Consider the following 15,910-nt stretch of genomic DNA (forward strand, 5'->3'; position numbering starts at 1 on the left):
GACCAACATGTTTATATAGCAAACATACACATCCAGATAGAATCATTGCCACACAATGATTTGGAGAAGAAATTAATGATCAAATGCTCAATGACTGCAAGATTGTTTTTAAATATATCCAAAGGTATTTTAAGATTCATATGTCTTTTCTCCTCCTTGTAGATGAATGGAAAAAAAAAGTTAGTGAATCATATGCTATAATCATTGAAAGATTAGAAGATGACCTGTCAATCAAAGAAAAGGAACTTACAGAACTAAAGCATGTCTTCTGGTAAGTGATTTGACCAGAGTTGTATATTCCAGTATTTAAGGAAAAAAAATACAAATTTTGTTCTTGTGGGCTTAGTGAAACATATTTAGCCACTCAGTAGTCTAGGTATTGTAATATATTATCACAATTGGTGTGGCTGGCATATTCCACTTCCCCGCAGTGCTACCTACTCTATGTTTTTATTCTAGTGTTGTGTAGAAAATGGACTTCAAGTGCTTAAACAAAGGAAGCCAGTGGAGCACCAGTTGTACATATAATTCTGAGCTCCAGATTTGATCTGAGTGGACAAGTTAACAAGGTTGACCTTCACTGTAACCTGAGAGGCAGTGTTCATGTGTGCAGTTGAGTTTTTTCAGGAAATTTAAGTCACTTTTGACATTAAGTGACAATAGATATGGTAATTAACATATGTGGGTGGTACTAGGAGTAATAATTGCTAGAGCAGCTGTTAAGTCAGTTTTTGGGGTTGAAACTACACAATTGCTTGTGGGTAGTGTTTCATCTTTGTAGGAAAAATGCAGTGGGGAAGAACGCTGCTAAGTTCATTGTACTAACAAGCACGGGGAAAATGGATTAACCATTTCTTTGCCACTTATTTTTACAACCAAAGTTGACCACCCGCAAGAACCTGTTTCCCCAGAATTATTGCAGAGATATATGTTTGCTTGACTATTTGGCAAGGACTGCATGCTCTCAAGCATGCAGTAAAAAATGTGGGCACACGCCACCGCCACCATGATGGAGATGATAACGATGAATTTTATTTGCATTTACATTGTAATTAAAAGTTATATATTTTAAAGCAGTTTGGGGGCAGTGAAGGGGCATGGCCTAAAGCCTGAGCTATAAAGCCATGAATCAAATTGCGAACCCTGAATCCACTTGGACTTGTATGTCACAAAGTAAAGAGAAAATAATGTGACTCTGACTGTCTTAATCCTGGAGCATTTCCTGCCATATTTGCTGATGTAATAATTATGCAAGCTGGATGTTTCACAGATCTCTCATCCCTGCCTCATCTGGTCATTGAGGCTGAACAGTAATTGCCCTCACCTCTCTGACTGCAACAACAAAAATGTCCAGAGTTTCAGTGAGATAGAAATCACCCACTGCACTGCAAAACGTGCACTATCTTTTCTTAATTACAATTCAGCTTTGCAGATAATGCTGGGGAATACTCAAGGGAAGACGAAAGGCAAACTGACCTATTGTCGAATTATTTATGTCGAAACAAACTTCAAGCAATTAAAACGGTGGGGGAGGGAATTTGTTCTAACCTTTTCAAAAAAATAAGCTCATTTGTCTTAAAATAATTTTGGTGATAAATGCAAGGAACAGAAATTGGCTAAACTAGCTTCACACCCATTTTCAAATGTAGCCTTCAAATAAAAGCCTGCGGTTTTAAAAATTACTCCTTTGCAGAACTTGGAAACATTACTCTTATGAACTACAGTTCCCAGAATCTCCAATTCCTCACGGGCAGTGTCCATGTTTTCTGGAGGATTCTAAGAGGTGTAGGCCGAAAGCCCACTCTCCTAATTCTTATTATTTCTCTTCCCCCCCCCCCATCATGGTTGCCACAAATGATGACAGAGTGAAAGGAAGAAAACCTTGCATTGTCAAATTACATCTAATATTATAAATGTGGTTTATGTATATTGTTTATTTCCAAACCTCAGTTTACATATTAATATTGTTGCCACTGTCTCCAACTTTGTTTTTATTAATGAATTCTCTTTTGCTGCTCTGACATGCAGTGGTGGAAAGGAGGTCAGCAAGCACGGTTAATGAATCATAAAACTGCAGATTCTGTAACTTTTTTTTAGTATAGCCTGCATTTTTTGCTAAAACATGTTTGCTTCAGGTGCAAATGCCGCATATCATTTTTTTAATGAGGCAACGTGGCGATTTATCCTATTTGAGGGGCATAATATTAGCAATGCATTAACAATAATGGCTTCATTTTAATTATTCACTTCATCCACATACTTCCTTAACAGGCACCATGAAATCATTAGGCTATATTAAAATGTACCATGGCATTCCAAAAAGCATAGAAGAAAATTAAAAAATAAATTGGCTTTTGAATATTCGAATGCATAAGTGGCATTCCGTGGCTGGAGAGTTTGACATGCACACAATTAGTACAGGAAGTCTGAAAAGGGGAGAAAATTGCTCTCTCTTTTAGGAGTAGCTTAAAATAAAAGTATTTTAACTGCACATACAAAAAACAGAAACACTGTACTTCAGACGATTGATAAGTACAATAGAAAGTGTACAAATGTTTCTAAATCTAGTACTAAAGAAAAATCAAATTCCAGTATTTCAAAAATGCATAGATAACCACTGTGAAACTTGTTCTTACTGGCTTCCTTTTCTGGTTCCTACACCACTCCTAATCCTGCTCGTCCTCCTCATCATCATGGAACAGCAGAGCTGGAAGGGGCCAAATCGATTATCAAGTCCAGGCCCTGTCAAGAAGGCACAATAAGGAATTGAACTCCCAACCTCTCCCTCTGCAGCCAGATATCTATACCACTGAGCTATCCAACAGTATGCAGGCCTTTAAAATTTTAGACATTAAACCTTCACTTGTGTGTGGTTGTAGTGGTGATGATTTGGTTGGAATACTTAAGTTTTCTATCAGCCAATATTTTACTGCAGAAACTTGCCTCTTAACGAACAGACAAATTCTGCTAACTAACTCTCAGAACTTGGAGGCTACTAGTTAACACAACTATTGGCTTACAATAAAATCCTTTCTGCAACAATGTTTTCCAGTGAAGGGCCTCACCAGGCAAGGAATTGATTGCATTTCTAGAGGCTGTGCTCCCTCAAGGACTGAAAACAGTGTGATTAGGAAAACTTGTGAAAGGCAGAAGCATGACTTGTCAATTGGAATAACAATAAACAATGGTTTGCTTTGCATGTCTAATTTTGAAAGCTTCCTGACTAACTGGGGAGACAATAAACAGAAAGGTTTCATTTATGTTGCTTCTAAACCTGTTTCATAATTCTTTTACCTAAGATTTTAAATATAATGTTATTAATTCTTCTATATTGTTTGGATGATGTATTCTTTTTAGCTCATAGTAACATAGCATAACTGTAACTTCTTAATTTGTTTATGAACTCTAAATAATAATAGAAGAGGGCAAGTACACGGTCCTTGCTTTGACTCATGCAGTTTCCTTGTGCCCTGCTATGCATGTTGAGGCAACAACAAAGAAGAGAGTATGTTTTACAGCTGAGGCCAGGAGAGGGCTAATAGAATTCACGTGCTTGAAGTAACAAAGGTAACTCTTTTATTTTTGAGAAATCTGACTTTTAAGAAGTGGAAAGAAGTCAGCTTTTAAAATATATATATATATCAATATTGGTAACTGAGGATACCCAGTGTGGTGTAGTGGATACAGTAATGTGTTTGATTCCCTAGCTTTGACAGGGAAACTCACTGGGGATGGGGTAGAACTGGCAAAAACCATTCCTTAAATACTTCATTTACCTTGAAAACCCTATGGGGTTGCTATAAATCAATTCTGATTTGATGGCATATAACAACAAATTGGTAACTAACCGCTTTGAGACACCATGAAACCATAATGACAAGCTATTACTTTTAATTTTCCAAGCAAAATTCAGCCCCCTCAATTATCTGTCGTGCTGGGCAACATGTATACATTTGTGTGAATACATATGCTCTGTTCAAAGACATTTTTTCCTCAGATCCCTCTATTTCAAAGAGAGACGGTAACTTACATACTAAAGCAAGTGATAAATGAGGCACATTTTTCAAGCAGGTAAGGCATTTAAATCCCATCTGAGAATGTCTCATCAGTGTCAGTGAAGCATAGGCTAAATGCCTAACCTCTACAGAAAAACAGGATTTAGTTTCAAATTATTAAGCTAATAGAAAAGAAAACACAGTATCTGTGTCCTTTTGTCCTAGCTAGTTGCTCTCACTCTAAACATTCTGACTCAGCAATGGCAGCAGCTTAAGGAAGCTGAGGGGAAATCCCTTAAAAGTCCAAACTAATAGGCTATACAGTGGTGCCCAACAAGACGATGTTAATTCGTTCAGTGAAAATCGCTGTCTTGTGAAAACATCATCTTGCGAAATGTGGTTCCCCATTGGAATGCATTGAAATCCGTTTAATACATTCCAATGGGGAAAAACTATCGTCGTTTTGCGAAAATCGCCTATAAAGAAACCGTTTTGCAAAGTGCGGGTCAGCTGTAAAAATCGCTATCTTGCGAAAAGCGATCCCGAAAACACCTGTTTTGCGAGTCGTGGACTCAGCTGTCAAAATCGTCGTTTTGCGAAAATCAATCCCGAAAAAAACTGTCTTGCAAAGCACGGTCCAAAACATCGTCCAGAATCATGATTAGCCCATTAACAATTGTTGCTTTCAACACCCCAGCTTCAGCAGCATAAGAGTTGGCTTGACTGAAACAGACCACAGTTGAGTTAACTGGTTTATCACTCCAGATGACAGAACAAACTGCATGAAGCAAAAAGGAAAGTAAAGATTTCTGAGATCTTCCTTCCAGCGATGTGTTAGATGATCCTCAATCTAACTGCAATCTAACTCAAGCATTCCTACTTATGAATAAACTATAGTTTCGTTGAACATGTAAGGCAAGGCTGCCTTCTTGCAAGATGCTTCTAACTAGTTCAGAGAGAAGGGTACTAGGTTTAATTTTTTCCTTTTATGCTCATTTCTTACATAGCAGATTTTTTAAAAATGTAGAGAAGCATTCAAAGATACAACCTCCTCCACCTGCAGCCTGAAGCTGCATCTTCTAGAACAGTGGTTCTTAAGCTTTTTGAAAGAAACGCCCCCTTGAGCCATTGAGGAAGTTATCATCGCCCCCCTCCCTGCGGTGATGATATTTATTTATTTATTTATTTATTTATTTATTTATTTATTTGAGACACTTAAATCCAATGACCCCTGAAAACAAAATTAAATTGCAAGAAAATGAAATGCCCCCCAAAAGTAACATTTAATGATTTAGTTGCAAGAGAATTTTAAGATGCAAAAAGAAATATTAAAAGGGCATAAAAACAAACCACAATGCAGGAACTAAAAATTTCAAGATGAAAACTCTGAAACTAAATTAAGATTGGAGGAAAATATATATTCATGCACACTGTAAAAAGGCTGCAGTCATCTTCACAGGTGTGGCTTGCTCCAGTGCCCCCCTACCGCCCCCTTCTGCTCCAGCGCCCCCACGCCGCCCCTTTTTGTTCTACCGCCCCCCTGAAAAATGAAATCGCCCCCTGGGGGGCATTATCACCCACGTTAAGAACCACTGTTCTAGAACAGTGGTTTCCCAACCTTGGGTCCCCAGATGTTCTTGAATTACAGCTCCCAGAAATCATGGCCAGCACAGCTAGTGGTGAAGGCTTCTGGGAGTTTTAATCCAAGTACATCTGGGGACCCAAATTTAGGAACCACTGTTCTATGAAAAATAATGTATCACATTATGTGCTGTGTGTACAGATCAGCCTACTCAGTGATATGAATTGGATCAAGTAACACTTATTGAAAAATAGAAATAAGAGGCATGGTTAGCAGGATTTTGGAAGACCATCACTGAAATGAATAACTGTTGAAAAACAATATTCAGAGAATTTGTCATCCTAATACTCTATTGATTTAAAAGAGTCTTGGGTGATAGGGATCTGCAAGGAACTCTTACTTCTTTTGATATGAAGATAAAGCATTAGTTTAGAGGAAGAAATAGAATTTAGGAAGGTCTGTGTAGTGAGGAATGATTCTAGATTATTGTTCAGGTGTCCGTTCTTCCCTCTCTTAACACCCTTCTTTTTTTCCCTTTACACCAAGTTTTTAATCTTGAAAAATACACATTACACCCTCTAGTGAACCTTTTAAAAAAACTTTTGTGTGTGGTGTCTGGAAGACCCTGAGTACTGGGAGGCTTTTTAAAAACCTGCCTTCCAGAGGGTGCAAGGGAACCTTGTGGGGTAGTAGGTATGCTAGGGCCCCCCCAAAGTGCATGGAGTCCGTACATCCCCAAAACACACCTCTGTTATCGAGAAAGCTTTAAAAAGAGATTTAAATGATAATCAGTGAATAGGTTTCAATTCATTCAATCAATGAATAGGGTTGAACTCTGGTTTTGAAACTGGTGGAAGAAAATCATCCCCTTGTTTTTATGAAGTCAAGTTGAAGTTTTCCCTTAAAAAAACCCTTCTTCAATAAAAGAAGGTATTTTGCAAGATTAAATTTGCTGTCATGTGTAAATCCCTTTTTTACAGCTCTGATGAAGCCTTTAGCAAAGTGAATTTGAATTACCGTACAGAAAATGGGCTGTCTCTTCTACATTTGTGTTGTATTTGTAATGGTAAGTGTTCATTCATGTTGCATTATATCCCTCTTATTGATACATTTAATAATTTTGCTTCTTTTTAATAAACTGCAGGAATGTTATTGTTTTATTTTTTAAATCTGGCTCTGTTTCTTGTTGAATTATGTATAGGCAAAAGGTGGGATGCTTTAAACAACAATCAAAGGTGGTTTAAGATTAGATTAGATTTATCCTGTTATAAGGATGAGATTACACAGTAATCACTATTTTGACCTGCAGTGGGGAGTGGCGGAGAATTTTAAAAATAACTAGGAAATGTTACAGTTCTGCTTGCAGTGTTCCTTCTTTCCTCCCGCATGTGCTGATATCATTTATAAATAAAATATGCATAAGAATAGCCATGAATCATGGGGAAGAACAAATAATACAGAAGAGAAAGCAGAATGTGCTGCTTATATACCGTCCAATAGCGCTTAAAGCACTCTCTGGCAGTTTACAAGTTCATTATGTAGGCTGCACATTGCCTCCTTGCTGCCCCCATTGAGCTGGGTACTCATTTTATAAACTTCGGAAGGATAGAAGGCGGAATCCATCTTGAGCCACATACCTGGGATTGAACCCAGGACCATGAGCACAGTTTTGGCTGCAGTACAGCAGTTTAACCACTGCGCCATGAAGCTCTTAAGCAAGGTTCCCAAATGTCCAGAGCAGGTTGTTGGGGAGGGTGGTAAACTATGGACTGAAGGGGCAAAATCTCCTCTGCTGGCAAACACCCCTGGACACAGATGTATTTCGCCATACTTATTCAGAAAGTTTATTTCATTACGTTGAATTGATACATTTCATTTTCCAGTATAACATGAAGAGCTGAAGTACTTTACTGAGACTTAACTGATGAGTGAGCATGGATAGGTTGAGGGCAAAGGTTTCCTACTGCAAGTATTCTACTTTTAAAGGATTATTGTTGAAGCTGCAACTATTGTTTTCATTCTGTTCATTTCTTTGCAATATTCACTATGCAGGTAATAAATCACACATTAGGACTCTGATGCTGAAAGGACTGCGCCCATCAAGATTGACAAGAAATGGATTTACAGCTCTGCATTTAGCTGCTTACAAGGCAAGCAGATTCTAATTAATTAGTTACTAATTAATTAATTAGATAGATAGACTATTAGTCTGCCAGGGTTAGATCACACATTAACGCAAAAAATGTATTTTCTTTTCTTACAAAATTATCTTTCCACATCATGCAAGTTTTCCAACAAGTCTGAGCCATTGCACACACAAATAAGCTCATGCTATCTTATGACTGGCAAGTTATAACGAAAAGCAAGATAACTTTCCAAATGCAGAGAAAGGCAAGCTTGTGTTACAAATCTTTCTTTTAAGGGCACACTGTTTCTGGATGTTGCAAAATAAGCATTGTGGGCTACATCTTGCTGGCAGATGCCCACTCATAAAATGGATCTTCTGTAACCAACATTTTGTATAAGAAGGCCCTCACTTTCTCTTTCTCAGCCCTAATTCTTCAGTGCTCAGGTCCAGCAGTGCTATGGGAGTCAGGAACATGGGAGAGGGCCTTCTCTGCCACTGCTCCCAGACTTTGGAACTCCTTCCCACAGGAAGCCGGGCTGGCTTCATCTTTGTTCTCCTTCCTCAAGCAAACAAAGACCTTTCTCTTTGTGACTGGCTGTCAGAGATTGGTTTAAAATGGATTGTTTTGCTTTTAAATCTGTTTTAGTATTGATTTGAGTTACCTTTTTAATAGAATATTTGTTTAATCGCTTTTAAACATTGTCTTTTAATGATGTAAGCCACCTTTGGTCCTTTTTAAGGGGAAAGGTGGGGCAAAAATATTTTAAATAGATAAATGAATAAATAAATAGTAGCATTGAACAATATGGTCCTCTCTTCAGTCCTATTGACTGGAGCAATAGTCTAATAGCAGGGTGAAAGATTTCCAACTGGTTCTTCCTCCACTGCTTTTTGAGAAGCACCAAAGTGCTGTGGAAACAACATAGTAAGCAGCAAGTAAGGTGGAGGAAAGTGTTCTTTTATAGCAAAGATTTCAACTTAAGGTAAAGAACTTGGGAAGTTGTAATGCTTGCCTCAATTTGAAGCAAGCATTGTGAGCAGCCAGCATTTGCTGTCCAAACCTGGAGCGCACAAATTTTTACCACATTGTCCATAAGTAATTGAAGCAGAAGACAGATATTTTGCACTGAAGTATCTGAAGTTGAATACCACGTGTGTTGTGAGAAAGGCTTCCTAATTAGGCTTTCCCATGAGATGTCCCTGGGGGTTAATTTCTCATTATTGGACATAGTCTAAGGTGTCAGATAACTGAGGCTGAAATACAAACTATGAATACCTGTTACAATATCATAGCTATTTTATTCATTAATTTGAATTTGACACCAAGCTGTGAATGCTCATGAGAAAACGTAATATGTTATGTGATAGATTTCATTTGGGGAACCTCAAATTCAAAAGGGAGATATTTGATACTGGTTAGTTTCCCCTTGATATATGTATATATAGAAAAGTCATGGAGGAGAACCAAGATGTGGGGCCATGGGTGAGGTGTTTATATATATTTAAGTCTCTTTTGCTCATCTGTTGGAAGAATTTTGTTCATATCTCAGAATTTAGGGGAAACAGACGTGAGTCAAATGAACTGTATTCTGGATCCATTTATGAAATAACTTGATTGTTAAGCTCTCCCAGGAGAATATGTTTCTATGTTGACATTTGCATAAAAGGTTTTCATCAAAGGTTCTATTCAGCAGTGTAATGATAAAAATAATAGAAGCCATGGTACTGAGTAAGACCATTGGTCCATTCATCTAGCTTAGCACTGTCTGTTCCTTGGGTACAGAACTTCAGTCACTGGTCCACATTTAGCCCTTATCCCAGTCTTCCAGAATATAGGTTCCCAGCCTGGAGGTTGTGACCCCCAAGGGGTTTGTGAAGTGTCTTCTAGGAGGTCAGCAGTTATTTTTAGTTGCCACTGTTTTTAAATTTATTATACTGAATATAGTATGCACACTGCTATTTTATTTTAATCCTCTTGGCCTACAGATGGATAAATTTAATATGAACTGGAATTGCAGGTAACTTTGAATTGGTTGTTGTGGGTTTTTCGGGCTCTTTGGCCGTGTTCTGAAGGTTGTTCTTCCTAACGTTTCGCCACTCTCTGTGGCCGGCATCTTCAGAGGACAGCACTCTGTCAAAAGAGCAAAAGAGACTTAACTTTGAATTTCTCGTTATTTCTGTACCCTTTTGGGTGGATTTTCTTTTTATGCATGCTGTCATTCATTTCTTTCTGCAATTCTGCATCCATTTTTGGAGGACTGATGTTCACCCTTTACCTAAGTGTTAACCCAGCTCAAAGAGGCCTGAATGAGGCAAGATCCCAGCAGGATTGAAAAGTTGTTGTTGCCATGGCAATGGCACATTTCACTTTGCCTGAGTCTCCCACTCTTTTGGATGTGGCAGTGGTGGCACTGTGAAGGTAGAAGGGGAGGGAGATTCCTCCTGGCCCTGGCTGAGACATGGAAGAAGAAGGCAAAAGGTGTGGGGGCCATGGGGGAGGTGTTTATTTGGGCTTCAGAGGGAGGGCTCTTCATTGAGGGGACTTTTTTTAGGAGAAGGAGACATGAAGTCATTTCCACACCAAAAAAGCAAATTAAATTCAAAATGTATTGATATTTTTCTTTCTCAAATTAATCTGGTACGGCAAATTTACATAATTATATATTATTTATTTAATATTAATATATCAGGTTAGAATTATATTCTGAAAAAAATCTGTTTTAATGTGTGTGTGTTTTTACCCGGTTAAAATGCCTTTTTCTGCAAGTATGGCAAAGGAATCACAGGTTACTTGGTTATTATAAAAGAGGGCTGCAACTTGAAAAAAGTTGGGAAACAGTGTTTTAGAGTTACTGAGATAGTTGTGCCCCCTTTCTCATGATACTATTAGAAATTATACAATGATACTACGTATATTTCCAAATTTTTACTGAGTTTTTTCCCCCTTCTTTCATTCTAAATTGTTGAAATGCCTGTCCTAAGACTTAGTGTGTGACCGCACCCATAAATAAATCTCATTTTTGACTGCCTGTGGTTTCCCAGCCATCTCATGCTGTACAGGGAGCGGCACTCCAGCCCAACCCCAATCCATGCCCAAGTTGGACCTTCTTGAGCCAGCTATAGGATTTCTGTTTTGGAGGACTGGGCTGGAGGAATTCCTTGGAAGAGAGAAGCACTCTGATCAGGCTTTTTGCTTTTCAGCCATCTGCTTGTGCCTTACTTACTGACAGGAAAAGCTTTACCTTAATTTAAGCTGATATTTTTCAGCTTTATCCACCAATGGATCATGTCCCACAAGGACTTCTCTGAAATTCAGTTTATGCCTTGGCCTGAAAGAGGTTCCCTGCCTTTGGTCCCTGCTGACTGAGTAGCTCTCCAGCATTTCAGGAAAAAAAAAATTGTTGGCCCTACCTAAAGATGCTGATGACTGAAGCAAGAGTTTTCTGCGTACAGAGCACATGGTCTTTAAGAGAGCTACATCCTTTCCCAGTACTGTTATCTAAACAACAATTTCATTGTTTCCATTTCAGGACAATGCAGAACTTTTAACAGCCTTGCTGCACAGTGGAGCCGATATTCAACAAGTTGGCTATGGGGCACTTACAGCTCTTCATATTGCTACAATAGCTGATCACCATGAGGTATGTTTTCCTTACTTGTAAGCCCAGCAACAATTAGAGTCAAAAGGTATGAAGGTTGTTCTAGGACATCCTGAAAATTATGGCAAGGGACCCTACCACTGACTAAGGACAGTCATATTTCATTTATGGATTTATTTAATTTTTTTGTAGCACCGTGGAAATGTTATTGAGGTCAATTTGGGTTTTTCTTTTACAAATATTAAAAGAAAAAAAAATTTAAATATTATAATAAATTATAATTTATTTTATAATACCTTTATTGGAAATTAAGAAATGACAGCTGAAGATAATTTTTTCTGCAGAGACTGCATAAAATATCTGAGACAAGTACTATTATATCTTTTCAGCTAGTTTAATACCTTATAGCAAATAAAGACTGGTTTCAAAACAGATTTCATATAAAATGTTACTCTCTTTTTCTTTCATGATGTTAGAAAAGTCTTTTCCAACAAACTGATACTTTATCTAAAATTATCTGTAAACGAGAGAAACACTAGCATCTTAGAATCAATTAAGTCACCAATTAAACTGGACATTTGCTACACAAGCAGGCAAGTGTTTTTAAAACAAAAGTGATTGACCTAAGCTGGAATTTGGGCAGAAACATTTCTCCAGTATGGTTGTTGTGGGTTTTTCGGGCTGTTTGGCCGTGTTCTGAAGGTTGTTCTTCCTAACGTTTCACCAGTCTCTGTGGCCGGCATCTTCAGAGGACAGCACTCTGTGCTCATGCTTAGACCTGTCCTTAAGAATAAGCTTAAGAATAGACTCAATGAAAGATTTTCATCTTCCACATTCACCTTCCAAGTATGTCTTCTTGGAAATAAGTCTTGCTGAATTGAAACCATATATAGTATACATTTTACCCTTAGAAACAGACATGGTATTGTTCACTAAATCTCTGCAGAAAGGCAAGCCTGTATTCATAGACTGTACTGTAGAGGCAAAATGGCTAATTTGTCCCTGGGCCAAGCACAGTGCAGGTGTAGCGAACAAGAAACATGCTAAATAGACATTAAACTATGACCACCTGTGGGGACTTAAAGCATCATGAGCAAAACGTCCCCATGGTTTCAAATTGTAGCTTTTCCCCACAGCACAGATGGCAACATACAGTACTGTACACACAGATTCATAACACCACCCCTTCCTTTTCTGCTAGATCTAAAGTCTGCTTATAGTTAAAAAGAATAACAATTTCAAGAATCAGATAATATATTATTTCGGCTGCATATACTGTATTTTTGTTCACAGCTCTCCCTACAAGTGCAGGTATATAAATATCCTGTGGTTGTGGCTGATGTGTAATCTGTGCCCTTGCTCTGGTGGGAACACTGTTTTTAGATGGATTTTTTTGGTAGGGGGGGAATCAAAAGCGTCTATGGGACCACAGATATGTATGCCATTTGAAGATGGTGTAGATAAATGTGTGATAAGCCACCTTCCCCACATCTCCTCAGAATGCTTACTAGAATGGTGTGAACTATAGAACTATGTGGCCTGGCTTTTCCTTAAGGAATCTGCTCTTCACTTAAGATGTCCTGTCTGAATTTCCTATATACCACTCAAATTCAAAATCTTGTTACGAGAATTTGCTTTTAGTCATGAACCTCTTATCCCTGCATATACCACTTAGACCGCTTTTCTATCATTTCACACACTATCTCATTTCTTGTTGCCTTGGGAATGCTTTGTTTCAATCTAATTTATTATTTTTTTAAAAAAAAAATCTGGAAGTGTTTAATGTCATGAACAGAATTACTTTTATAATGAAGGATTCACTCTTGTAAATATAATCTTAAATGCGCATCTACTTTTGCTCATAAATCATTTGGCTAAATCATTCAACAAGAACTCAAAATTACTTGCACATACACGGTAATAGAACTGGTATAAATTGAAAAAGAAACTCTAGAAACTTGTTGAATTAGAATAAGCTATGTTCTTTAGATGGTGAACAAAATAATAAAAGCAGTACTGATTCCCCCCCCTCTTTGTTTATTTGTCAGCACAACACGGCTGAAATACAAAAAAATTGGAAGTATGGTGATCTTTCAAATGCGCCTATTACATGCAATTTTAAATGCAAATTTTAATATAATTTCAGGGTGGTTTTTTTTAGCAAATATATTTTATTATATTTTCAGGACATAAAAGAATCCTATCCTATTGACTATTTACGGCTTTGTAAACACAGTGGCATAGGTGCTGGGTACCCATATTTGTCACTGTGAACCAGAGACTGGCATACCCTGAGGAATACAAGTGGCAACTCATTAACTGGCAACAATTCACTGTTGTGGTTAATGCTGTTGAATTTAGACTGGCATATAACCAATAGAATGCTGCCTTTGTATTTATTAAAAGACAATGTGCCAGGGTATTCTTTGAGCATCCTTGCACCCATCTGGAGACATTATTGTTGTTGAGGCAGAGATTATTACATGAGAATAAGTTGGTGTCCTTGTGTGCCCACATGTATGTCTTCCGATATATTTAGCATGATTTGACTTTAAAAAAAAAAGAAAATGCTCCTTCGGATCTAAAAATGCAGGGATCCTACTAGATGAACTGACATACAAAAAGGTTCAAAAATGGGGGGAAGGGAGGGAAGCATGAAAAACAGTACATCGAAAGACTAACTTTGGTAGATCTCTGATGCTTTGCTTCTCACAGATTTTCCAAGACAAAGATGACAGAAAATGAATCATTTATTTAGAACATTTATTCAGCATGCTTTTGTAAGAGAGTACATTTTCAATATGCGTCCATGACCCATTTCCTTAACTTACCTTGTTCTAGAGGAAATAGGAGACTGTATTTTATTAACTGTCCAATATCAGCTGCTCTTTTTTCTTTTCTTTTTACAAGATGGACATGTGGGGTGGGGGGAATCTAGTATATATTTTGAGTGCTGTCCTTGCTCATGGGAGTACTTTGTCCCTGGCCTTTTAAGCTGTTCCTGTCCCACAGTCTATATCCCATTGCTGTTTCATAACTACAGTAAATGTGGTCTCCGGAAATTGGGGAATGAATAATGTTATGGTTTGTTGTAAATCATTTTTATTGATGATATGCCATATGCACTCTATGTAATATCCAGACAAAAGTGAGTATTAGCTGCATTGGGACCTGGGTATAAATTGCTGTCCAAGGCTGCTACAAATGGATCTAATCTAATGATTAGAACTGCATCTTTAAAAAAAAAAACCTAGCTCTTTAAACCTGTAAACAATTAATTATAATTTACTTTTAATTGTTTGGAATTCACTAGTAAGATGTAACCAGAGGAGGCTCATTGACACAGTGGAGATCTGGTGAATCAACATTTATGTAAGCTCTATTGATTCAGTGGGCTTCTTCAAGTTTTGAATTACCGGTACTACTGGATTTGAGCCGTTATCTTGTTAGGCTTTTTGTTGTGGTTTTGGCTGATTAACCAGCAAAACTCACCAAATTTTGAGGTAGTCTCTGCTTCAACAGATTATTATGCACTTAAATCCAATGATTCCTGACTTGTGGATTGAATCAGCATATATTATGTATTATTCAGAAAAATTACCATGGTGAACAGTTCTGGGAATCTGTCGTTCAATGAAAGAACTTGTCCAGACTTGCTCCCGTAAGGTACCTAACTCCCATTTTTCTCCATTTATTTTTGCTCTTTAATGAGCAGAAACAAATTCATGCCAGCATGAGAGACAACAGGTTATTGTTCATGCTTGTACAGAGCATTACAATGAACATTATTGTTCCAGGTATCATTTTCAGTCTACCGAGACATTCACAGCACAATCCTGTGCATATCTGCTCAGAAGTAAGCCCTACCAAGTTTAACAGAACGCGCCATGAATTGAACATGTATTGGGGAACAGCCAGATTTGTATTGGGAAAAAAAAAAAGAAAAGAAAAGCCAAAAGCTGATTTTCTTTTTTACCTTTACTGCACATATATGTGTGGTGTGAGGGGTACATATAAGCAACCCCTTGCCATGTTTTCTTCCAAGACACAAGTGAGAATTTATTCAATTGCTAGCTAAAGCCAAGCCTTAGTAGGAGAGTATAATTCATATTAGGTACTTATATATCAACAAAGGAGCAACAGCATGGTGCACTGTATATTTCTGTTTATATATAAAGGGGTCCGAGTTGAGGGAAAGTGTCATGTGAATCATAGTTGTATCTAGAACTTCCACTTGTGATGTGTCATAGAAGCATTTCCTAATTTAAAATACCTCTGTGTCGTTATGACCCTCACACAGTTTTAAACCCTAGCCTATTGTATTTTCATTAAATGTTGGTTAATTTCTTAGAATTACTTCATCCTCCTCATCATGGTATATTCAGCAAAGTAGTACCTGGAGATAAAATCACTCACTGTGTAAGAACCTTATGTTATCATAAATTCAGGAACAGCTGCAGCTACGACATGTTGGCAGGTTTGGATGAAATAATGAGATGAAACCCATCCAGTGCATAATTAATATGCTTAGTATTTATGCTTATATTTCATGATGAAACCTTGCCCTATAAAATAGAATTACAATAACCTAGAACTAATTATTCTT

At 37.6% G+C, this 15,910-nt stretch overlaps 1 protein-coding gene across 1 annotated transcript in view; it reads left to right on the forward strand.

The window, feature by feature from the left end:
* The window catches only part of TNNI3K (TNNI3 interacting kinase), a 224,219-nt gene that overhangs the window by 4,616 nt on the left and 203,693 nt on the right, over window positions 1-15,910 (forward strand). The window contains exons 2-5 of the mRNA XM_020794679.3: window positions 163-271; window positions 6,558-6,643; window positions 7,630-7,727; window positions 11,236-11,346. Of these exons, the coding sequence (XP_020650338.1) occupies window positions 163-271; window positions 6,558-6,643; window positions 7,630-7,727; window positions 11,236-11,346 (404 nt within the window). The remainder of the gene's footprint in view (window positions 1-162; window positions 272-6,557; window positions 6,644-7,629; window positions 7,728-11,235; window positions 11,347-15,910) is intronic.

Source organism: Pogona vitticeps, chromosome 4, assembly GCF_051106095.1.
Source record: "Pogona vitticeps strain Pit_001003342236 chromosome 4, PviZW2.1, whole genome shotgun sequence".
Lineage (NCBI taxonomy): Eukaryota > Metazoa > Chordata > Lepidosauria > Squamata > Agamidae > Pogona > Pogona vitticeps.